General features: G+C 32.9%; 1 protein-coding gene across 4 annotated transcripts in view; it reads right to left on the bottom strand.

Moving 5' to 3' along the window:
* Positions 1-1581: 1581 nt before the first annotated feature.
* PPP4R2 (protein phosphatase 4 regulatory subunit 2) overlaps positions 1582-17627 on the bottom strand; it is a 52347-nt gene continuing 36301 nt past the window's right edge. For 3 of the 4 annotated variants that reach the window (XM_038565843.1, XM_038565842.1, XM_038565844.1), the window contains 7 exons: positions 17345-17515; positions 9780-9873; positions 8133-8170; positions 7182-7256; positions 6787-6930; positions 5703-5992; positions 1582-5449 (listed from right to left, as the gene is read on the bottom strand). In XM_038565843.1, coding sequence (XP_038421771.1) covers positions 5133-5449; positions 5703-5992; positions 6787-6930; positions 7182-7256; positions 8133-8170; positions 9780-9873; positions 17345-17515 — 1129 coding nt within the window. In that variant the 3' untranslated portion in view covers positions 1582-5132. Of the gene's footprint in view, positions 5450-5702; positions 5993-6786; positions 6931-7181; positions 7257-8132; positions 8171-9779; positions 9874-16625; positions 16646-17344; positions 17516-17627 lie in introns of those variants that run through there. The other variant, XM_038565845.1, reaches the window with a different exon arrangement.

Raw genomic sequence — 17627 nt, forward strand, 5'->3', positions numbered from 1 at the left:
CATCTACTCTTTTAGCTCCCTCGAATACACAACTCCTACAAGTTGCTATCCAATTTAATTTTAGGTATATCCAGTCAAGGTGAAAAGTGGGAGACTATGTATTCCTAAATGCACATGGCAATTGTTAAACCATCAACTAAGCTTACCCTTTCATGCTGTAGCATTACAAGAATTGCAAAGAAAAATATCCGAAATGAAGATAGCCCAATACTGACCACTAACCCTCAAATTCTCAGCAAATATATGCAGCATTAACACTTGCAAGCCCATTCAACTGCATTTCTTGATGCAATTATCAAGTCCTATCATACCACATTAAAGCAGATTTGGCTGGTTTGACTATACGTCCCACTTAGAGAAACACCTGCCCACTATCAGGTGAAGGTGTGTTGTGCTTTTCTATAGGCCAGGGAAGGCTGATCCTACAGACCTAAGTCTTCTGTTACTGGGACACTCATTTGCTGGTGATTCAGTCTACCTGCCTGTGGATTTCCTGTCAAGGGCATCCAACTGTGAGTACTGCTCTCAATTCCATAAACCTAGCAGCAAAGAAAGACTTCAGGGATGAATTTACAACCCTTCAAGTGGGAAGAAAGTAACTGTAGGATTAGTAAATTTAGGAATCACAAAATGAATTGTGTAGACAGTATCCAAAGTCCACCTGATTTCAACTATTAACCACTTACCAAGTATAGGACTAGCTTGTCGAAGTAGAAAAATTAGTAAAATAGTGGAGTGGGTAGACTGGGAAACAGGGAATTGCCAGCATTTGTGTCACATTAGTTTAAAAATCCATTGCCTTTGGGAAGAAAAAGCCTGTTAAGTTTACAAATCCAACTAACCACAAACTGTACTGCTGAATTCTGAACTTAAAAAAAAGTCTGTTGCTCTAAAACAGAATACAACAGGAAACAGTATTCTAGACAGGCAAGTGGCCAAAGTTGGTGCATCTTCTTCCTATTTAGTGCAATAATCAGACTTCGTATCATTATCCCAGAACTCTGCACTACCAATCCCATTTACTGAATAATAAAGTTGACTGGGGATAAATTACAGATCAAATATGAAGAAACTGCAACTCAAGAATAAATTCAAACGCATGCTAATTAGTACTATCTTCTGAATCAAAGCCTCAAGTGTCACCTACTGTGCAAAATACATAAAGAAACAAGGATCCAGTATTCTGAGAAAACAATCCATTCTCTCCATTTTAGGGCAATTCTGTACTTCTAATGATGTAGTCGTCTAAAGGAAACATTTCTAAAATGAGCCTAATACAAATGTTGTAGATCTGTGCATGCAAATTAGTGCCAAATTATGCCAAGAGAATTTTTTACAAGGTAAATCAGGATTTTGTCAGATACCAGGTTTGAGTTGTCCATTCAAACCAGCTGTACCCTCCCTGTGGAAATACCATCATCACTTAAACAGCTGCAATAAAATAAAGCATTCTGCTTTTTCCCTTATAGACCAGGAAATGCTTATGGATCCTAAACCATCTGAAGTGACTGGGGAAGAGGAGCTGGGAGAGAAGAGGTGTGAACTATTATGGTAAATAAAGTAATTCCACACATAAAGATATTCTTCTAATTTATATTTTATTGCATTATGAAAATAATACATTTGGCAAAGTAATCTAGGCTCCAAATTGAAATAAAATTCTGAAGAAAGTGTACTGATTATTTTGTAAATGTGAAATATTAGATGTATCCTAACCAATACATACTAGCATTCTTATTAGGCCAATAATCCAATAAACCTAATATAAGAATTCCACATAAAATCACAAGGTGTTTTTGCATTCATCCATTGTATGATTAGCACAAATCTCGAGAGAACTGAGCTTCATTTGATCAAAACCCATGTCATTAAGAAACTCCTGTTCAGAAGACAATTTGAAACACTAGCCAAAATTTTTATTTCCTTTGGTTCTACAAGTTGCATTTTCATCCTTATCACGTTACATTTCTCATAATCAAACATTGTAGCAGCTACAGGTTCTGCCCAGTACCTTTATAAGTAAACTAGTATATTACATTTACATTATTTGAAAAATTACTGATTTTACAAATGCAAAAATGCATAAATACATGCCTATCTACACCGGCAAAACAAAGTACTCTGAACCTCCATGCTTCAGGCTGCACCTTCTGGCACAGGAATTCTGGGATGCCTTTCCAAGCCAAAGGGTTATGGCTCCTGATGGGGAATTCCACTCCTCTGTCCACACTGCTGAAAGGCGAAGTTACAATAAACCCTAACTAGGTTAAATTTACCTAATCAACATTTAAAATAGGACATTTTCCACTACTCATTTCTGTTCTGCTACATTTTCAGAACTGAATAGATTTTTAAATGTACTAGGATAAGGTTTTCTTTTTTTAAAAAGGGAAAAGTGCTAAAAACATATTACATATATTCTGTATCCTCATCAGCATTTCCTCTTTTTACATGTTGGGTTCAGAGTCTAAATTCTAACAGGTAAACAAACTGCTCAAGGCCAAAAAAAAAAAAAAAAAAATTAAATCACTGAGGTCTTGCTTCTTCATTTAGATCTTTTAATAGGACTTTGCTGATATGTTAAGAAAATGTGCCTAAAATTAGCCTTTAAAAAATCCACATCCGTATCAGTTACTATTAGAACTGACGTTTCCATCAAGCAAAGTCTGTGTAAGTGCACCTATGCATACTTGCGGAAATCTACTTCCAAATGGGCATCAGTATCTTAAACCAGCTGAACAAGGTTTCCCAGTTTAACTACAGAAGTATCTCACCTATCCTAAAGGAGATATCCATGAGCATTCTACAATTATCTGTATAAACAGCAACAAGTTCGATCTATGATCAACATATGAATATCTAATAAATATTAAAACTATTAAACTATAGATTAAAATGCAGATCTCTCATAGAGTTAAGTGATGGCATTTTGGTACATTCACCATTATTTGTACTTTATTTAATAAAGAAATACATTTGCCCTTGCAAAAATAGCAATTGCAAGTTTACAAATAAAACCACAGACCTCAAAGTCATGACGCTAAATCTTCAACTTATAACCAACAGAAGTAAATTGATTTGTTTACAAATGGTCCATGGCACAATCAAAACAAAAAAATATCAAAAGGTCACAGGATCTTAAAGAATATGTTTATTGACAATAATTTCATAAATATTCTAAAGAAAATTTCAAAATTTCTAAACTTAAAATGTTTAAAATCTGTTCTCATTGGCAAAATATCCCTCAACAAAATAACAGGTCAATAGGTCACTACAAATGAATGTCACATTTAAAATTTGCTTCATTTTAACATTTTTGCAAAAAAATTTTTTTTAATTTACAATGTGTGATTTTTCTCCCCTCCTGGGTACAATAAATCAATATTCAGTTTTTACTTCAACTACTAGACATATTCTTAAATATTTCATTTAGCTGCTGTGAACCTGACAGTCAAGTCAGTCAGTAGTATATTACCCTATAAACATAAACGGAGCCAAATTATTTTGGTAATTTTAGTCATAGCAATTTAAGTAGTCAAAATGCAAAAGCTGTGGTCACCACCCACATCACCCCAAAGATTATGATACAGTGTCAGAAATTGTTTGCATCAGTTTTATAAGTTCATCTGCGTACTTCAGGTATCTGAAACTAAAAAAGGGATTCTTTTGTATTTTGATAAAAATGTACTCGAATATTTCATAACATTAATATTTATTGCTTTATATGAATACTGTATTGAAAGCCCAAGCATTCAGTTTACACACAGAAATTATACAATTATATACCGCTTCACAAAGGCAGTGAACACATTACAGTCTACAAAATCTACTTTACAGAAATTTAAAAATTCTAAATATCAAAAGGTACAGCTGAAGAAACAGGTATAAATTTGGCAGCCAGTAATTTTGACAGGGAAGTTGCAGCTTGCATGACTTTAAATATGTGAATTTGAAAATATTGAGTTTAGAGTAATCATTGTGCTTTGTGTTAATCTGAAAAATATAACACTGGCTGTCGAAGAAGCATGTTCAAAAATATTTAATTCACTTCAAAATGTCATACAAATTACGGTGGTTTCTATGCACCCCTAAAGCTTCAGTCATTTAGCTCCAGTACATTACTATAGTAATATATTAATTCTTCCAGTACAGTGGGGTTTCATACCATTGACATTTGCATACTCTAGAATAATTTAGAAAGAAATGTGTAATATTCACAATGTTCAGAAAAGCAAGCAAAAGGTCAAGGAACCTGCCGGGTTCTTCTGAGATGGTCTCATGTCAGCATTCATTCTACAAAATAGTAAGCTAATGTTTGAACACAGTTTCCAAGATAAAGCATATTTTCTCATAAATAATGAAGTCTTTTTCTCAGGCACCTCAGAAGTATACAAAAGAATTTTAGTTTGAACAGATCTCTTGGAATGTGTTTAACCTGGTATTTCAACAGACTTATTTCCAGGGTTTCACAAGGGCCAGATTTTATTTGAATTACTCAGAAGAGAAACTGAAACTGTCTTCTGAAAGAGGTGAACTCAATCATTACCAATAGAAAAAGTATCCACTGTATTCATCTCTTATAGAAACAGAAAAATATAACATTTCCCCCCTTAGAATAATATATATATATGTATGTATATATGACTTAAAGTTCCATTGTACATAGTCAAACAATAAAATCTGGAAACCAGCATGAAACCCTATAATTCACATGTTAAAATGTTGAAACTATGACCAAAATATGAAAACTGCTAGAGTTGTCAGAAAGAGACAGACAAAAGATTTCTTGCATATGTATAAACTAAATGTGATAATCTCCAAAAGGTTTTCAAAATTATAATTATTACCTTCCAGTTTAAAAACTTTAATTCTTAAAAAAAAAAAAAAAAAAATCTATACACAAACCACTGATTTGACCAGACCGAAAAAAAGTCAGCGGTACGCAGGACCCAGAGGAGCTGATATTCACAGTTCTTACATGTACAACTCTTTCAGGATTTATCCCATAAAGTACTTTATTTTACAACCTGCTTCTCTTGTAAAACTAAAGGTCCACTTTATTACATAAAAGTTTTATACAGTGTAAAACCAGAACTGTATGTAAAATACTGCATCTACGTGTTTCTAAATAGTTAGTCTTGTTCCATTGGTTCATCTGTGACTTCTGTGGCTTCGTCGTCATTTTCCATGGATGACTCTGAGAGAATCTCTCCAGTTTTACTGGAGTTGGATCCTAATTCTTCTGTCTCATGGCAATCAGAACCACTACTTACAGGGCCTGTATTTTCACTACCTTCAGAATGTAAATCTTTCTCAGCTTGAGTCAGATCAGATTCCTCCATTTGATTATTTTCCTCAGAAGTCTCTTCATTCACAGTTAAGGCATCATCAGATTCTTTTTCTTGATTTTTTCTTTCTGGGATCATTTCTCTTGATGTCATAAAAGACTCTAAAAATAAGCAAATGTTGTTGTAGTTAAATTTTATTTTCAAAATACCTCCACAGTTAAGTTTCATGAATTCTGATATTCTACAGTTCAAATCATATCCCCTGAAACTCAGCAGCAACTACACACAGGTGGGAGAAAAGCCCAACATCAGCATTAAAAGGAGTTCCATTATGTTAAATTCTTTCACGCAAAATGAAGTACAAGAATTTGAGGATCTCCTTACTCCACCCTTTTACAGATGGTCTCTAAATACCTTCTTCTTCCTCTTCTTCCTCTTCTTCATCCTCTTCTGTACAGTGCTGTCTGGTACAACTACTTTCCTTGTCTTTATCCTGAGATGATGATGATGCTTCTGTTTCTTCTACCATAACTGAAGCAATTTCACTGGAAGATGTTTGACTGGCTGTCTCTCTGACTTCACTTTCTTTGTCAAACCTGAGTCTTTTTACCTCATGCCCCTCGGCCTCCACAGCATCTTCATCTGGATGTTTATTTTTTATAGGGCTCACTGAGGAACCTTCGGATTCAGATGTCGCAGAGTCACTGTAAATGTTTTTTTAAAGTGTCATTAATAATATTGTTTTCTTCATCTTCCACATTCTCATTTTTAAGGTCTAATAATTTTTAAAATTTTTATTTCAGTGTCAAAGTTAAATTATAACATCTGGGCAGAGAAAAACACAAGAGAATAATTTCTTTTTTTTTTTACGTTGTTACATATATTTTTTAATTTATTTTTTTTTAATTAGAGTTCAATTTAAGAGAATAATTTCAAGGGGACCTAAACTTCTCATGAATATTTCCCACTAAAGCTAGTCAACAAATTATAGGACATTTCTGTTCAATTCTCCAGTTAAATGTCTTCCTGTAAGAGAACTCCAAGTGTTCCAGATGGACATACTCATTAAAACCGCTCACTGCTCTCCTTAATGTGATGCAGAAAATTTGAGATGGGATATAAATAAAGTTTCCTTTAATGATTTACAATGAGAAAAAACTCAAAAAATTTTCAACTCATGTATAAATCTTTTCTCTTTTCAGGTTCCTTTCAAAACCAAAAATCATCATAACTTATAACCACTTTATTTTCTTAAGATCCTGTTTATAATAGGATCCCTCCCACATTAGCAGTTTTAAGACATTTCCATGAACATGTTCATATGCTAATATGCCGAAAAGGTCCAAAAGACAGACAGCTCCTAATACCACACACTAAAACCTTGCTGAGTTTCCTTAAAACAATACTATGTATTGAATAATGAGTACTGAAAACAATCGATAAATGTCAACCTATTTTGAAAACATTTTTTGTTTTTAAATATAAATCACATACAAACCTGTGACTTTTGTCCTCATTTTGCTGTAAGTTTGACTCTTTGCTGTCTGTGCTCTCAGGCAAGCCATTTGTTGTCATGGGGACTGACAAAGAAACCTTTGGTCGATTAAGTGGCCTGGGTGTTCCAGGTCCATTTATATTAGACCTAGGGTTAAGATAAATGAACATCATTTTCCTATTTTGGTTAAGAAGTCACCCTCCCAAGGTTTGCTTATGTGAACACATCACGGAAGTATTTACTCTAAATTGGACTTTCAGGTTTATGGGCTGTAAAATTGTTTAGTATATATTATATCTTCCATAAAATGCCCAACTTTATTTAAGAAAGTATACTGAACCTGCTTCTCAAAATTAGGAAAATGCAAACTCTCTGGATATTAAAATCAGTAATCTCACCGTTCAGTGTAACTTGGTGAATTTCCAGGAAACATAACACCATTCATTCGATTTAAACTATTGGAATTGTTTTTCCTATGAGAAAAGAAGAAAACACCATTATAGTTTGTTTAGTTTTTTTTTTTTTTTTTTTTAACCAAAAGAACCATAGGCCTAAAAGATCTTTTGTATGATCTCACGGTCACAGAACCAAACAGAATTCTGTGACACAGAATTATGGGATTACCTTAATCTCATTTAACCCAGGTATATTCTTGTGAGAGTTCTAAAAACAAACTCAGTTATTGTCTATGAAATCACAGAAATTTTATAAACCCAGTGTTTCTCAACAGTTGACAACTTTCTCCTTTCACCTCCCCTTCACCTAGCCCACAGTCCCACAGGATTTTGGCAATATGAGAAGACATTTTTTAGGGAAAGAGGGGTACACTACTGGTATCCAGTAGGTAGAAGCCAAGGACATTGTTAAACCTGCGGTAATTCCCATGGTAACCACTCAAAAGAAAACATCAACAGTGCCAAGGACTGTGTCTTAAATCAATACATTAATTTGCTATATAAATCTTGACAACTGGAAATACTTTTCCATCACAAAGAGGAAAGTCATCAAGTAGCCATTCCAGACCTAGGACTTAAGACCTAGAGATGCCATGGTAAGGTATTTAGGATGGGATCTCAGGGCCCTGAGTACCAAGACAGTATATAAATCCACAAATGTTAAGATTATAGTAAACCAACAAATCACTTTAATCCAAATCTCTTCACTAGAAAGACATAAAGGTCATATCATTGGTAATATTCTACTTGAGGGACTGGGGAGTAGGTTTACAAGTATTTATAGATGTCATCCTGCTTCCTTCCATATAAAATAAATGTAACCTAATTTTAAAGACATATTAGAAATGATATATTAATTAGTATATACAGAAATGCAAAAATCTCTATACTTACTCTGAAGAAGGATAAACACAGCTAACAACCATCACATTCTGCAATAACAAAAATTGATGCTTTAATATGAGAAGCACTATGACAAAGTTTAATCATTTGTTTTTAAGCGCTCAGAATCCTGGCAGATGAAGCTCCTATCTACTCCAATTTTCACTAATACAAGAAATTAAATGGTTAAAAACACGAACTTTTAAAATCAAACAGAAACTAAAACAGTAACAGACTATATCTAATAACCTACTAAACCATTTGCTCCTTTTGCTAGTATTATTTTAACTCAACTCTAGCTACTTTGAAGCCCTGACATTATATATCAGATGTAATTCTGTGGAACCACACTCTTATTTGAAATCAAAATCACGCTGAGGTATTTAGAGAATAAAGTATTTAGGCCAAGTATAATGAATTTCCTTAAAAAGCAGTACCCAATCAAAAACTTGATGTGTAGTAGCATCATACACCCCAAAAAGGAGGCTCAGACCTTTTTAATAATATAATCTTCCAAAGAGTACCAACTTTATTAACAGTCAATATTCATTAAAAATGTAGTATGAGTCAGAGTTAAATGTTTTACATTTGATCCCTTCCACAGCCTGATTATTATCCATACTTTAAACCACGACTTAGGTTATGTAGCTGATCCATGGTCACCTAACTATGAAACATTGAAACCCTGATTTGGTGAGAGGGTCACTCTTGGTACAACTACTTTACCCCTTCATTCAAATTATTGAATTCTAATTATTCTTCACTCTAATTATTAAGAGTCCAATAAGCGGAAATAAGTACTGATGACTAATCATCTCAGTTTCTGGCCCTTCAGGAATCTTATTAAATCAAGGGCATGGTAGCTCAACCAAACTAATCTAGTAAGGCCCTAGTATCTATTGTAAACATTAAGTAATGGTTTTGGATTCTTGCTTCAAGACAAAAATACACTGAGTTTGAATTAGAACCATAAAATGAACACTGGCCTATGTTTTAGGATCAATCAAAGAGGGAATTAGCCACCCACTAATCTAATCTTGGTCTAATCTTGGTTCCCACAGGGCTCCTTCATTGGTTCTTTACTCCAGACATGTAAATTTCCTACTTTTCATTTCCTCAAACACCTTAATATCTTCGTTCATCACACTGTTTCTTTGCTTCAAAATGTCCTTCTCTTACAACTACAAATATCCCCTATCCTACATAAAAACAATGCTTGCTTTATTCTTAAGTCTGATCTACATCTTTCTCAATATCTAAGGTAAATTTTTGCATCAGATTTCCCAAAGTTGTGCAACTCCGAAATCCAGAAAGAAATGAATTCAATGGGTAAACAAGCATGCAAAACACAACTGAAGTTAAAATATCAATTATGAACTTCGCAGAGCCTTTAATGTTAATGTATACTAGGAATTTTGAGGAGACAATAATAAGCTGCTTTCCTCAAACTTAACTGATCACAAGTCCTCCCTCTGGGTCCCTCTTACTAAATCTCGCTCCAAAACTTAGTTTTTCCCAAATTAGGAAAACAATTTGGGAAAACTTTCAGGTAGGTTTCAGAGAACCTATTTGAAGAACAGGAGCCTGAAACAGCTTAGTCAGCACTCCCTTCTGAAATAGAACTGAAGTTTAATATAATCCCAGTGATAAAATAAATACCTTCTCTACTCCTCTGAGAAATTTGTCTGTTCCTGTATAGTTTCTCCTTGGATCTGTTAGCAATTCACATAGTCGCTGAATGGTAAAAGGGATACTGCAAAAGAATATAATTTTAAAGTTTGAGGTCATTAATTATCAAGAGAATTAGGAACATTATTACTCTTACTATTTAAAGATTTATCTAGTCACCCATGTATTAAGCGAGAAAAAGAAAATGCTGTAATAGGGAGATGAATAGATGAGTGACTTAAAAAACAGGCAAGACAATAAGCACATCTATCTATCTTTTTAACAAGAAAATCCTTTGCCTTAAAAAGCTATTAAAAAAAAGGCACACAAAATTTTTCAAGTTTCAAAACTAATGGAGAAATAAATATATTTTAACATTCTGCGTATGATAATTTTAAGTTTACAAGAGAACACAAATAATAATCAAGTTACAGTTTATTAAATACAGGAGCTTTTCCTCAAGCATTCCTTTGCACATAAAGATTTCTTTACAGTGTCTCCAAATAAAACTACAAATGTTATCAGATGGAAAAGGCAAATGATTCCAATGAAAAAGTATTATAAATAGGATTCTACTCCATAGTTAGTTTTACATACACTCTATTTCATCAGAAGTAAAATACACGCAAACACAGTATTTTGATAAGTGCCTTACCATAGTCAAATTTTCACTTGATCATACCAAATACAAAACTGAGAGTTGGAACTAAAATCATTCATAAATATTAAAAAAAATTATCTCACATACTATTAGCATTCCTCAGAATTACAATCTGAACAGCAAACATGAATGCATTAAATAGGTCAAACACAGCTAAAAAGTACAAACATAAACTTCAAACCTCAGTATTTGCCATTCAAATCTATTTATTCTCCTTATAAAGTGAATTACAAAACCTCAAAGTAAGAGTTAATATTCACAAAGTTCTTTACTGTGTATAACAGGCCTTTTGACACAATACTCTCCCCCACAAGGGAAGTGGCTAGTGCGTAACAGTGCCAAGACTCAAACCCAGCGTCTCTAACTTCAAATTCCTTGTCCACTCCTCTATTATTCTAAACATACTTAAAATATTTTTTATCTTTTAATGGGACAAAACTAGTTAGTTCTCATATTTTCAGCATCAATACTATTCTTTTCTTACAAAAAAGTCAGTATAAAGTTTATAACTGATTTTGAAAGGGTATAAAGTATGTTATTCACACGAAAGCAAACATTTTACTTATGACAGGCCAATAATCTTTTCTCAAGTAGCACCAAAACCTTAAAAATCAGAAAGCTATCATTCTATCAACAAAAGACTGAGTGCTAACTAAAAGAGTGGGTGCCTGATGTCACAAATACTCAGAAGCAGCTAGAAATTACAGAACTCTCATGTTCACCATGACTGCTAGAGGAAATTCCTTTGGGTTTCTTCCTTTTGAAAATATAGTCAGAGTGGAGTATATAGTCAAAAGTACGAATCTTTAAACTAGAAAGTCACACCGACAATGTTACTTACTAATAATGAAACAGCTTACTGGTCTGTTTTATTCATTCCTATAAAGATACCACATAATTGAAAACCTATAACTAATACAGAAAACTTGTTAACTGTATTTAAAAAATTAGAAAAACATTTCCCAAGCTAAATACATAATAAAAAAATACGAGTTTACAAACTGTCTTTCCTCAGATTTGATTGAAAGCTTAAGGACATGATCTCCTCCTTTATATTAGGTTCAGCATATTAAGTCATGTGTGTACACACACACACACACACACACACACACCTGAAATGCACTACCACCATGAATTTCTGAGTATTAATGGTATACCTGCACCTCAGCCTCTTCTTCAAGTTCATTACTTTCCAAACCTTAAATACACAAATTCTACCTATGCTATTCCCTCATTAATGAACTCACAATGCTACTATAATTAAAAGTGTATACATTATTCAAAAATAAGCAAAATTGGGCAGCCCGACTGGCTCAGCGGTTTAGCGCTGCTTTCAGCCCAGGGCGTGATCCTAGAGACCTGGGATCGAGTCCCATGTCAGGCTCCCTGCATGGAGCCTGCTTCTCCCTCTGCCTGTGTCTGTGCTTCTCTGTATCTCTCATGAATAAATAAATAAAATCTTAAAAAAAAAAAAAAAAATAAGCAAAATAGCACCAAGTGTTAAGAGTATTCAAACAATACTTAACTGACAAATACTTAAACAGATACTACCTAGCTTTGTCTTTTCCTCCAACTAAACTTCTTTCAAACACCAAAAATCAGTATTTTCTTTTAAAAATGGCTTTAAAACCTAATTATCTTTAAACTTAACAATATTTACACTAAATGTTTTGGCTAATTTTCTTTTCAGGAAGGTAAGCAGAAGTGTAGCCAATTATTAACAATGCATGTGTTGGTGAATGATACTGCTTTTAGGGGAGAAGTGTATTATGTTTGCATAGCATTCTTAGCAATAAGAGCCTATAATGAGTTTACTTCTTGATACTTTAAGGAATTTTTGAAGGTATTTTACAAAGTGTCCAATAGATGGCACTAAAATGTCATATAATACCCACCCTTCTGCCTGAGGCTAACGTACAAATATTACTTGTAAATAAAAGTATCCTTTGAAAACATTATTATAATCTTGACAATTGCAGTGAAGATCTCTTTACACAGTTGCACTTTTTAACTTTTTAAGTAAATATGAAAGCCTACAATAAGCTAGAAATATTTACTTGGTAGGAGAGCAGATAAATAATTACAAATGTTAATAAAATTCTGTACATACTATCAAGACAGAATAACCTGTATGCCAGGGAAGCAAGCAAGAACCTGAAACATTTAAGTTAAATATTTAAAAGAAGCATAAGAATAAACCAATAAACTGAAAATGAATGGTTGGTACAAAAACTGTACCAAAGGTTTGCTGTTACTCTGTTACTCTTTAGATATAGCATACAAAACAGTTTACTCTAACTCCTAAAAATATTAAACCTTTTTCCAATGAAAATCACTAAATCAAGACCCTATGTGCTAAGAAGAAAAAAAGCAATAATGCACACAATGAAAAATCTGAATCAGAATCCCTAAATTTGGGGGAATGAGTTAAGGATTTCAGTGGAATGATATACTATAAAAATAAATGACTCAGTAGAAAAATATGTGGGGTTATTTCAAATAAAATACATTCACAGTTTAATGTGCAATACATTATCTTATTTGCCTACCATCTAAGATAAAAACTAAGATTACATAAGGAACTGGGAGACGGAGGGGCACTTTTAAAAAGAACGTAACTGGCATTTTCAACTTTAAAAAACGGTGTGTCTACAAAATCCAGTAAAACCTAGAGGGAAAAAAAAAAACCTACATTAAATCAAGGACCCAAAAATGACAGGTCCTTTCAAATGGTATTACTCAAATACTATAGAACACTAATGACCAGTCTACTTTTGATGTACCAATTATAAGGTAGTGTGGTTTAAAAAGGCATACTTGCTAGCCCACTGGGAGACCATGTCCACGCTGAATTTATCCCTCTTACAGCTTCATGTCCATATCTAGAAAACAGATTCTGAAAGTGTACTTTTCACACTGATTATGAGGAAGACTAAATACATATAATGTATATAAACCACTTAATAGTGCCTGGAAGATTTTATAAGGTGTTCATTAAATCTTAGTTCCCATCATCATCCTGATGCAACCCACTAATTAATTAATGGAGCTGTAGAAAGCATTCCAAAGACCAACTATGGAGGAAGAAAACCAAAAGTTTATCTGTCTTTTAAAACAGTCCTTTTAATTCCAAGGACAGTAAGGAACACATTTTACACTAGTTATAGAGTATAACTGAATTTGGTTTTTTTTTTTTTTTTAGTATAATTGAATTTGACTGCAATATCCATTCACTGAATAAAAAAATATCAGGGCACCTGGGTGAGTGAGTTAAGCATCTGACTCTTGATTTCAGCTCAGGTCATGATCTCAGGGTTGTGAAATCTGGCCCTGGATAGGGCTCTGTGCTGGGTGTGGAGCCTGCTTGAGATTCTCTCTCCTCCTCTCCCTGTGCACTCCTGACCCTATGTTCACTCATGTGCTCTCTCAAAAAGGTATTAAGTCTTAGACACCTGAAAGCTATGACAATTCAAATATCAGGACAGGGACTGTACATCAGAGAAAAACATCTAAGCATGAACGATCAACTCAATGCTATTTTTAATAGGAGAAATTTTAAACAAGAAGGCCAACATGCAAAGAGTTTCCTATCTTATATTTTAACCTGAGATTATAGTTTGACTATAATTGATCTCAGTCTATTTAAAAATATTTTATCATTAAGATATACAAATATTCTGAATGTATAATAGAAGGTATTCAGTTGGAAAGAAGGCATTCAGAAAAAAATGCTCATTTAATTCAGAAATTAAGATAAAAATCAGATAACTGATTACCTTACTCCTTTATAATGCAAGCAACTTTCCTCATGAAAAAAGATAAAGGAATATAAAATAGAACACAAAGACCATTTAGTATAAAAACTAAGAGATAACCATAATATCAGACATCCTGTTAGGAAAAATGCTAAAATAGCCAGGTTACTTTAGTTTTATGCATAAAGATGTCATTTTTACGATGTCCTTGTTTCCTATGAAGGGCTACATTTATACCGTGCCTTAGTTATTAACACAATTACTTAAATCTGACCTGAACTATTTAGGTAAAAACTAGCTTAAAATAGATCTCAGTTATCACACACATACACAAAAAAATCTACATCTATATATCTCAGTTATCAAAGGCTGAACAGGTTCAGTTCTGTTTACTCTTAAGTCCTACAGAAGTCAGAAATACCAATGGAATCATGTGACATTATCTTTACATAAAGCAATATGCTCTAATCTGTACTCAGACTTTAACGTTTGTATAAATACACATACACATAAATATTCTTATGTGTGTGTGTGTGTATATATATATATATATATTTAAATATTTATTTATTTATTCATGAAAGAGACACAGAGAGAGGCAGACATACACAGACAGAGGGAGAAGCAGGCTCCCTGCAGGGAGCCCGTTGTGGAACTCTGTCCTGGGATCCTGGGATCATGCCCTGAGCCGAAGGCAGACATTCAACTGCTGAGCCACCCAGGCATCCCTTATGTACATATTTTCTATCTCAAATCAAATATCAGAAATTCTGAGATTTATTGAAAACATCAATGTAAAATGACAAGTACAAACAAAACAAATTAGACTCTTTAAATAATGCTAAGTAATTGTAAACTAGTATCTGCACCATTCCCCATCCCAAAATAAATCTGTAGCAACTGTCAACACTTTTAATAAAGTTAACCACCTTTTATAGTGCCTACAATAATCTGAATTGTCATTGTCCTGGCATCAAATAAAAAATGTCAAGAAAAAAATATAAGCTTCTGCTATGTCCTACCTTTCAATTTAAAACATTTTATTAGAGCATCAAATCAAATCACATGACTAAAGGACAAGACAAGGCAGGAGTCGAGGGAGGAGGGAAGGCTACTTAATTCCAATTCTCAATTAGTTATGTTAAATGAAAGCGAAGAAAACAAATACATTTAGCTAAAAGAAGTAATATGCTCAATACTGACACACAAAAAATGCAAAAACTCCTGTTTTCCCCAACTGAAGAGAAAACTCAGTAAGTACCAATATAACAGGTCAAAGAAGAGAACAAAGTAACCAAATCTAGAACCTATTCTCTCTTCCCTGAATCATCTACACTAACTGTAAAGCAAACAATACCAAATAAAAAAGGATCATGCTATAAATCCATGATCTAGATTTAAGAGTATAAAAATCTAATATATGACCTTTAAAAAGGCATGAAGAGGTACACTCTCAGGTGTAGAAATTTACAAGAAATATCTGTGTGTGCATGCAACGTACATATAAAATAATGTGAAAGTTTTAGGACTAAGAAAAATCTGGTCAATCATGTATGTTAAAGTAACCTTAGAGAAAAAATTCAATATTCAGAAAGACTATCATGCCAAAAGATGAAGAGCTCTCTTCAGTTGTAACCAATTATACCTGTCTTAGAGATGATGTGATAATTAAAAGATTTTTTAAAGTATCAAATGGTTATATATACTTTTTCCAGAACTGCTCATAAATATATAGCCACACTACTTCAGTCAACCACCCACAGTAACAAACTTACTGCTTATTTTAGAAAGGTCTTAGGTCTAACATTGACAAAAGACAAGCAAAGACACATAGTTAATTTATATTCATTATTCTTCCATGTCATAATTTAGAGGACATATAACTATCTTTTTAAAAACTACTAGAAATGGATATTATATTCTTTCTACCCCTTGAAATCCCTCTTTGTGTACTATTATAAGAATGAACTACTAGAAATAAAATATAAATATAGAAACATGCTTTTCTTCCTTTAATTGATTTGATCTAGTCATCATTTGTTTGAAAACCTGTGTTCAGGCATTTACTGTTATAGGCCGTATTTGGAAAAGGCAATTCACTCTGCTTTACAGAATCCTTAAGGTTCAAGAAATCAAGACAAGTGAATAGACCATTTCACTTCAAAGAGGGAAAATTTAAATGCTGACAATATTCTAAAATAATTTTAGAAAATGGATGATCTTTTTCACGACTAAATACCATGAAGCATTTAATAGAGAGCTTTTACTAATTAAAAGCAAAAACATTACAAACTTAAAGAAAAGTCACCCCAAAGTAAGAAAAACAAAAAAGAGTAAGACTGTTTATGCTACCTAAAAATACTTACAAATGAAATCTTTCAAATAAAACCTACCCCAAATATGAATTCATGGTTAACATACCCATAAATGTCATTCAATTTGGTATCGTCATCCCACACTCCAAATTTTAATGTCAATCTAAATATCGAACAATTCAACTTTATAAATACTTCTTCCTTTCAATAAAGAAAACTCTATAAATACAAAGTCCTAAAAAGAAAAATAGTTAAAAATGACACAGAATATGACACGCAGCAACATTTTTTAAAATGGCAGTTTATTTTAATGCAGTGTATCTTTTCAATGCAATGTTTTACAAAGGGCTAAAAATGATTATTTGTTATTTAGGAGTAAAGGGGGAACTCCAAAAAAAAATTCTTTTAATGGGAAGTCTAAGTATAATAAGTTCATAAATTGTTATTTTTTCATTTTTTTAAAAAAAATGTTACTCAAAACTCAATGATGTCCAGCTTCTAGGCAAGTATAAAGATTTATAATATCACATATAAAATGGGAAGAAAAAAACTAACATATATCCTGAATGTTTCCACCGTCAAATCCATTTAAAGTCCAAATGCCACTGATACCCATAAAGGTGGTTAAAACTAAATAAATAAAGTAGGTACTTTATTTAATACTTGTAAGCTAAATTATTTTAAATACTTGTAAGCTAAAAATCACTAACTACTAAATGTCACCAGAGACAAAGAACTTAATGGATAATCCATGATCAAAGCTTAAATAAAAACATGTAATGGTTGGCTAAAAATTAAATCCTTAAAATAATATTAAGTGCATACCCATTAAATCCAGTGACAATTTTCAGTATTCTTTCCTTCATTTCATCAAAGGGAATATATTCGACATTAGGGTTGGGAGGACCTCTTGGTTCAGGAGCTGAAGTTCTGAAATCATCCATCACTTTCTCCAGTTTGAAAATAAAATAGCCTTTAAATTGGGACCACTGAATCCTATAAGCAAAAAATAAAAAACACAGTATCATGTAGCTTTACAATTCTTGAACACAAAGCACAAATACAGAATACACTAGGACACCAATGCTAATAAAATTAAGATCTAGGG

Source organism: Canis lupus, chromosome 20 (assembly GCF_011100685.1).
Source record: "Canis lupus familiaris isolate Mischka breed German Shepherd chromosome 20, alternate assembly UU_Cfam_GSD_1.0, whole genome shotgun sequence".
NCBI classification, from domain to species: domain Eukaryota; kingdom Metazoa; phylum Chordata; class Mammalia; order Carnivora; family Canidae; genus Canis; species Canis lupus.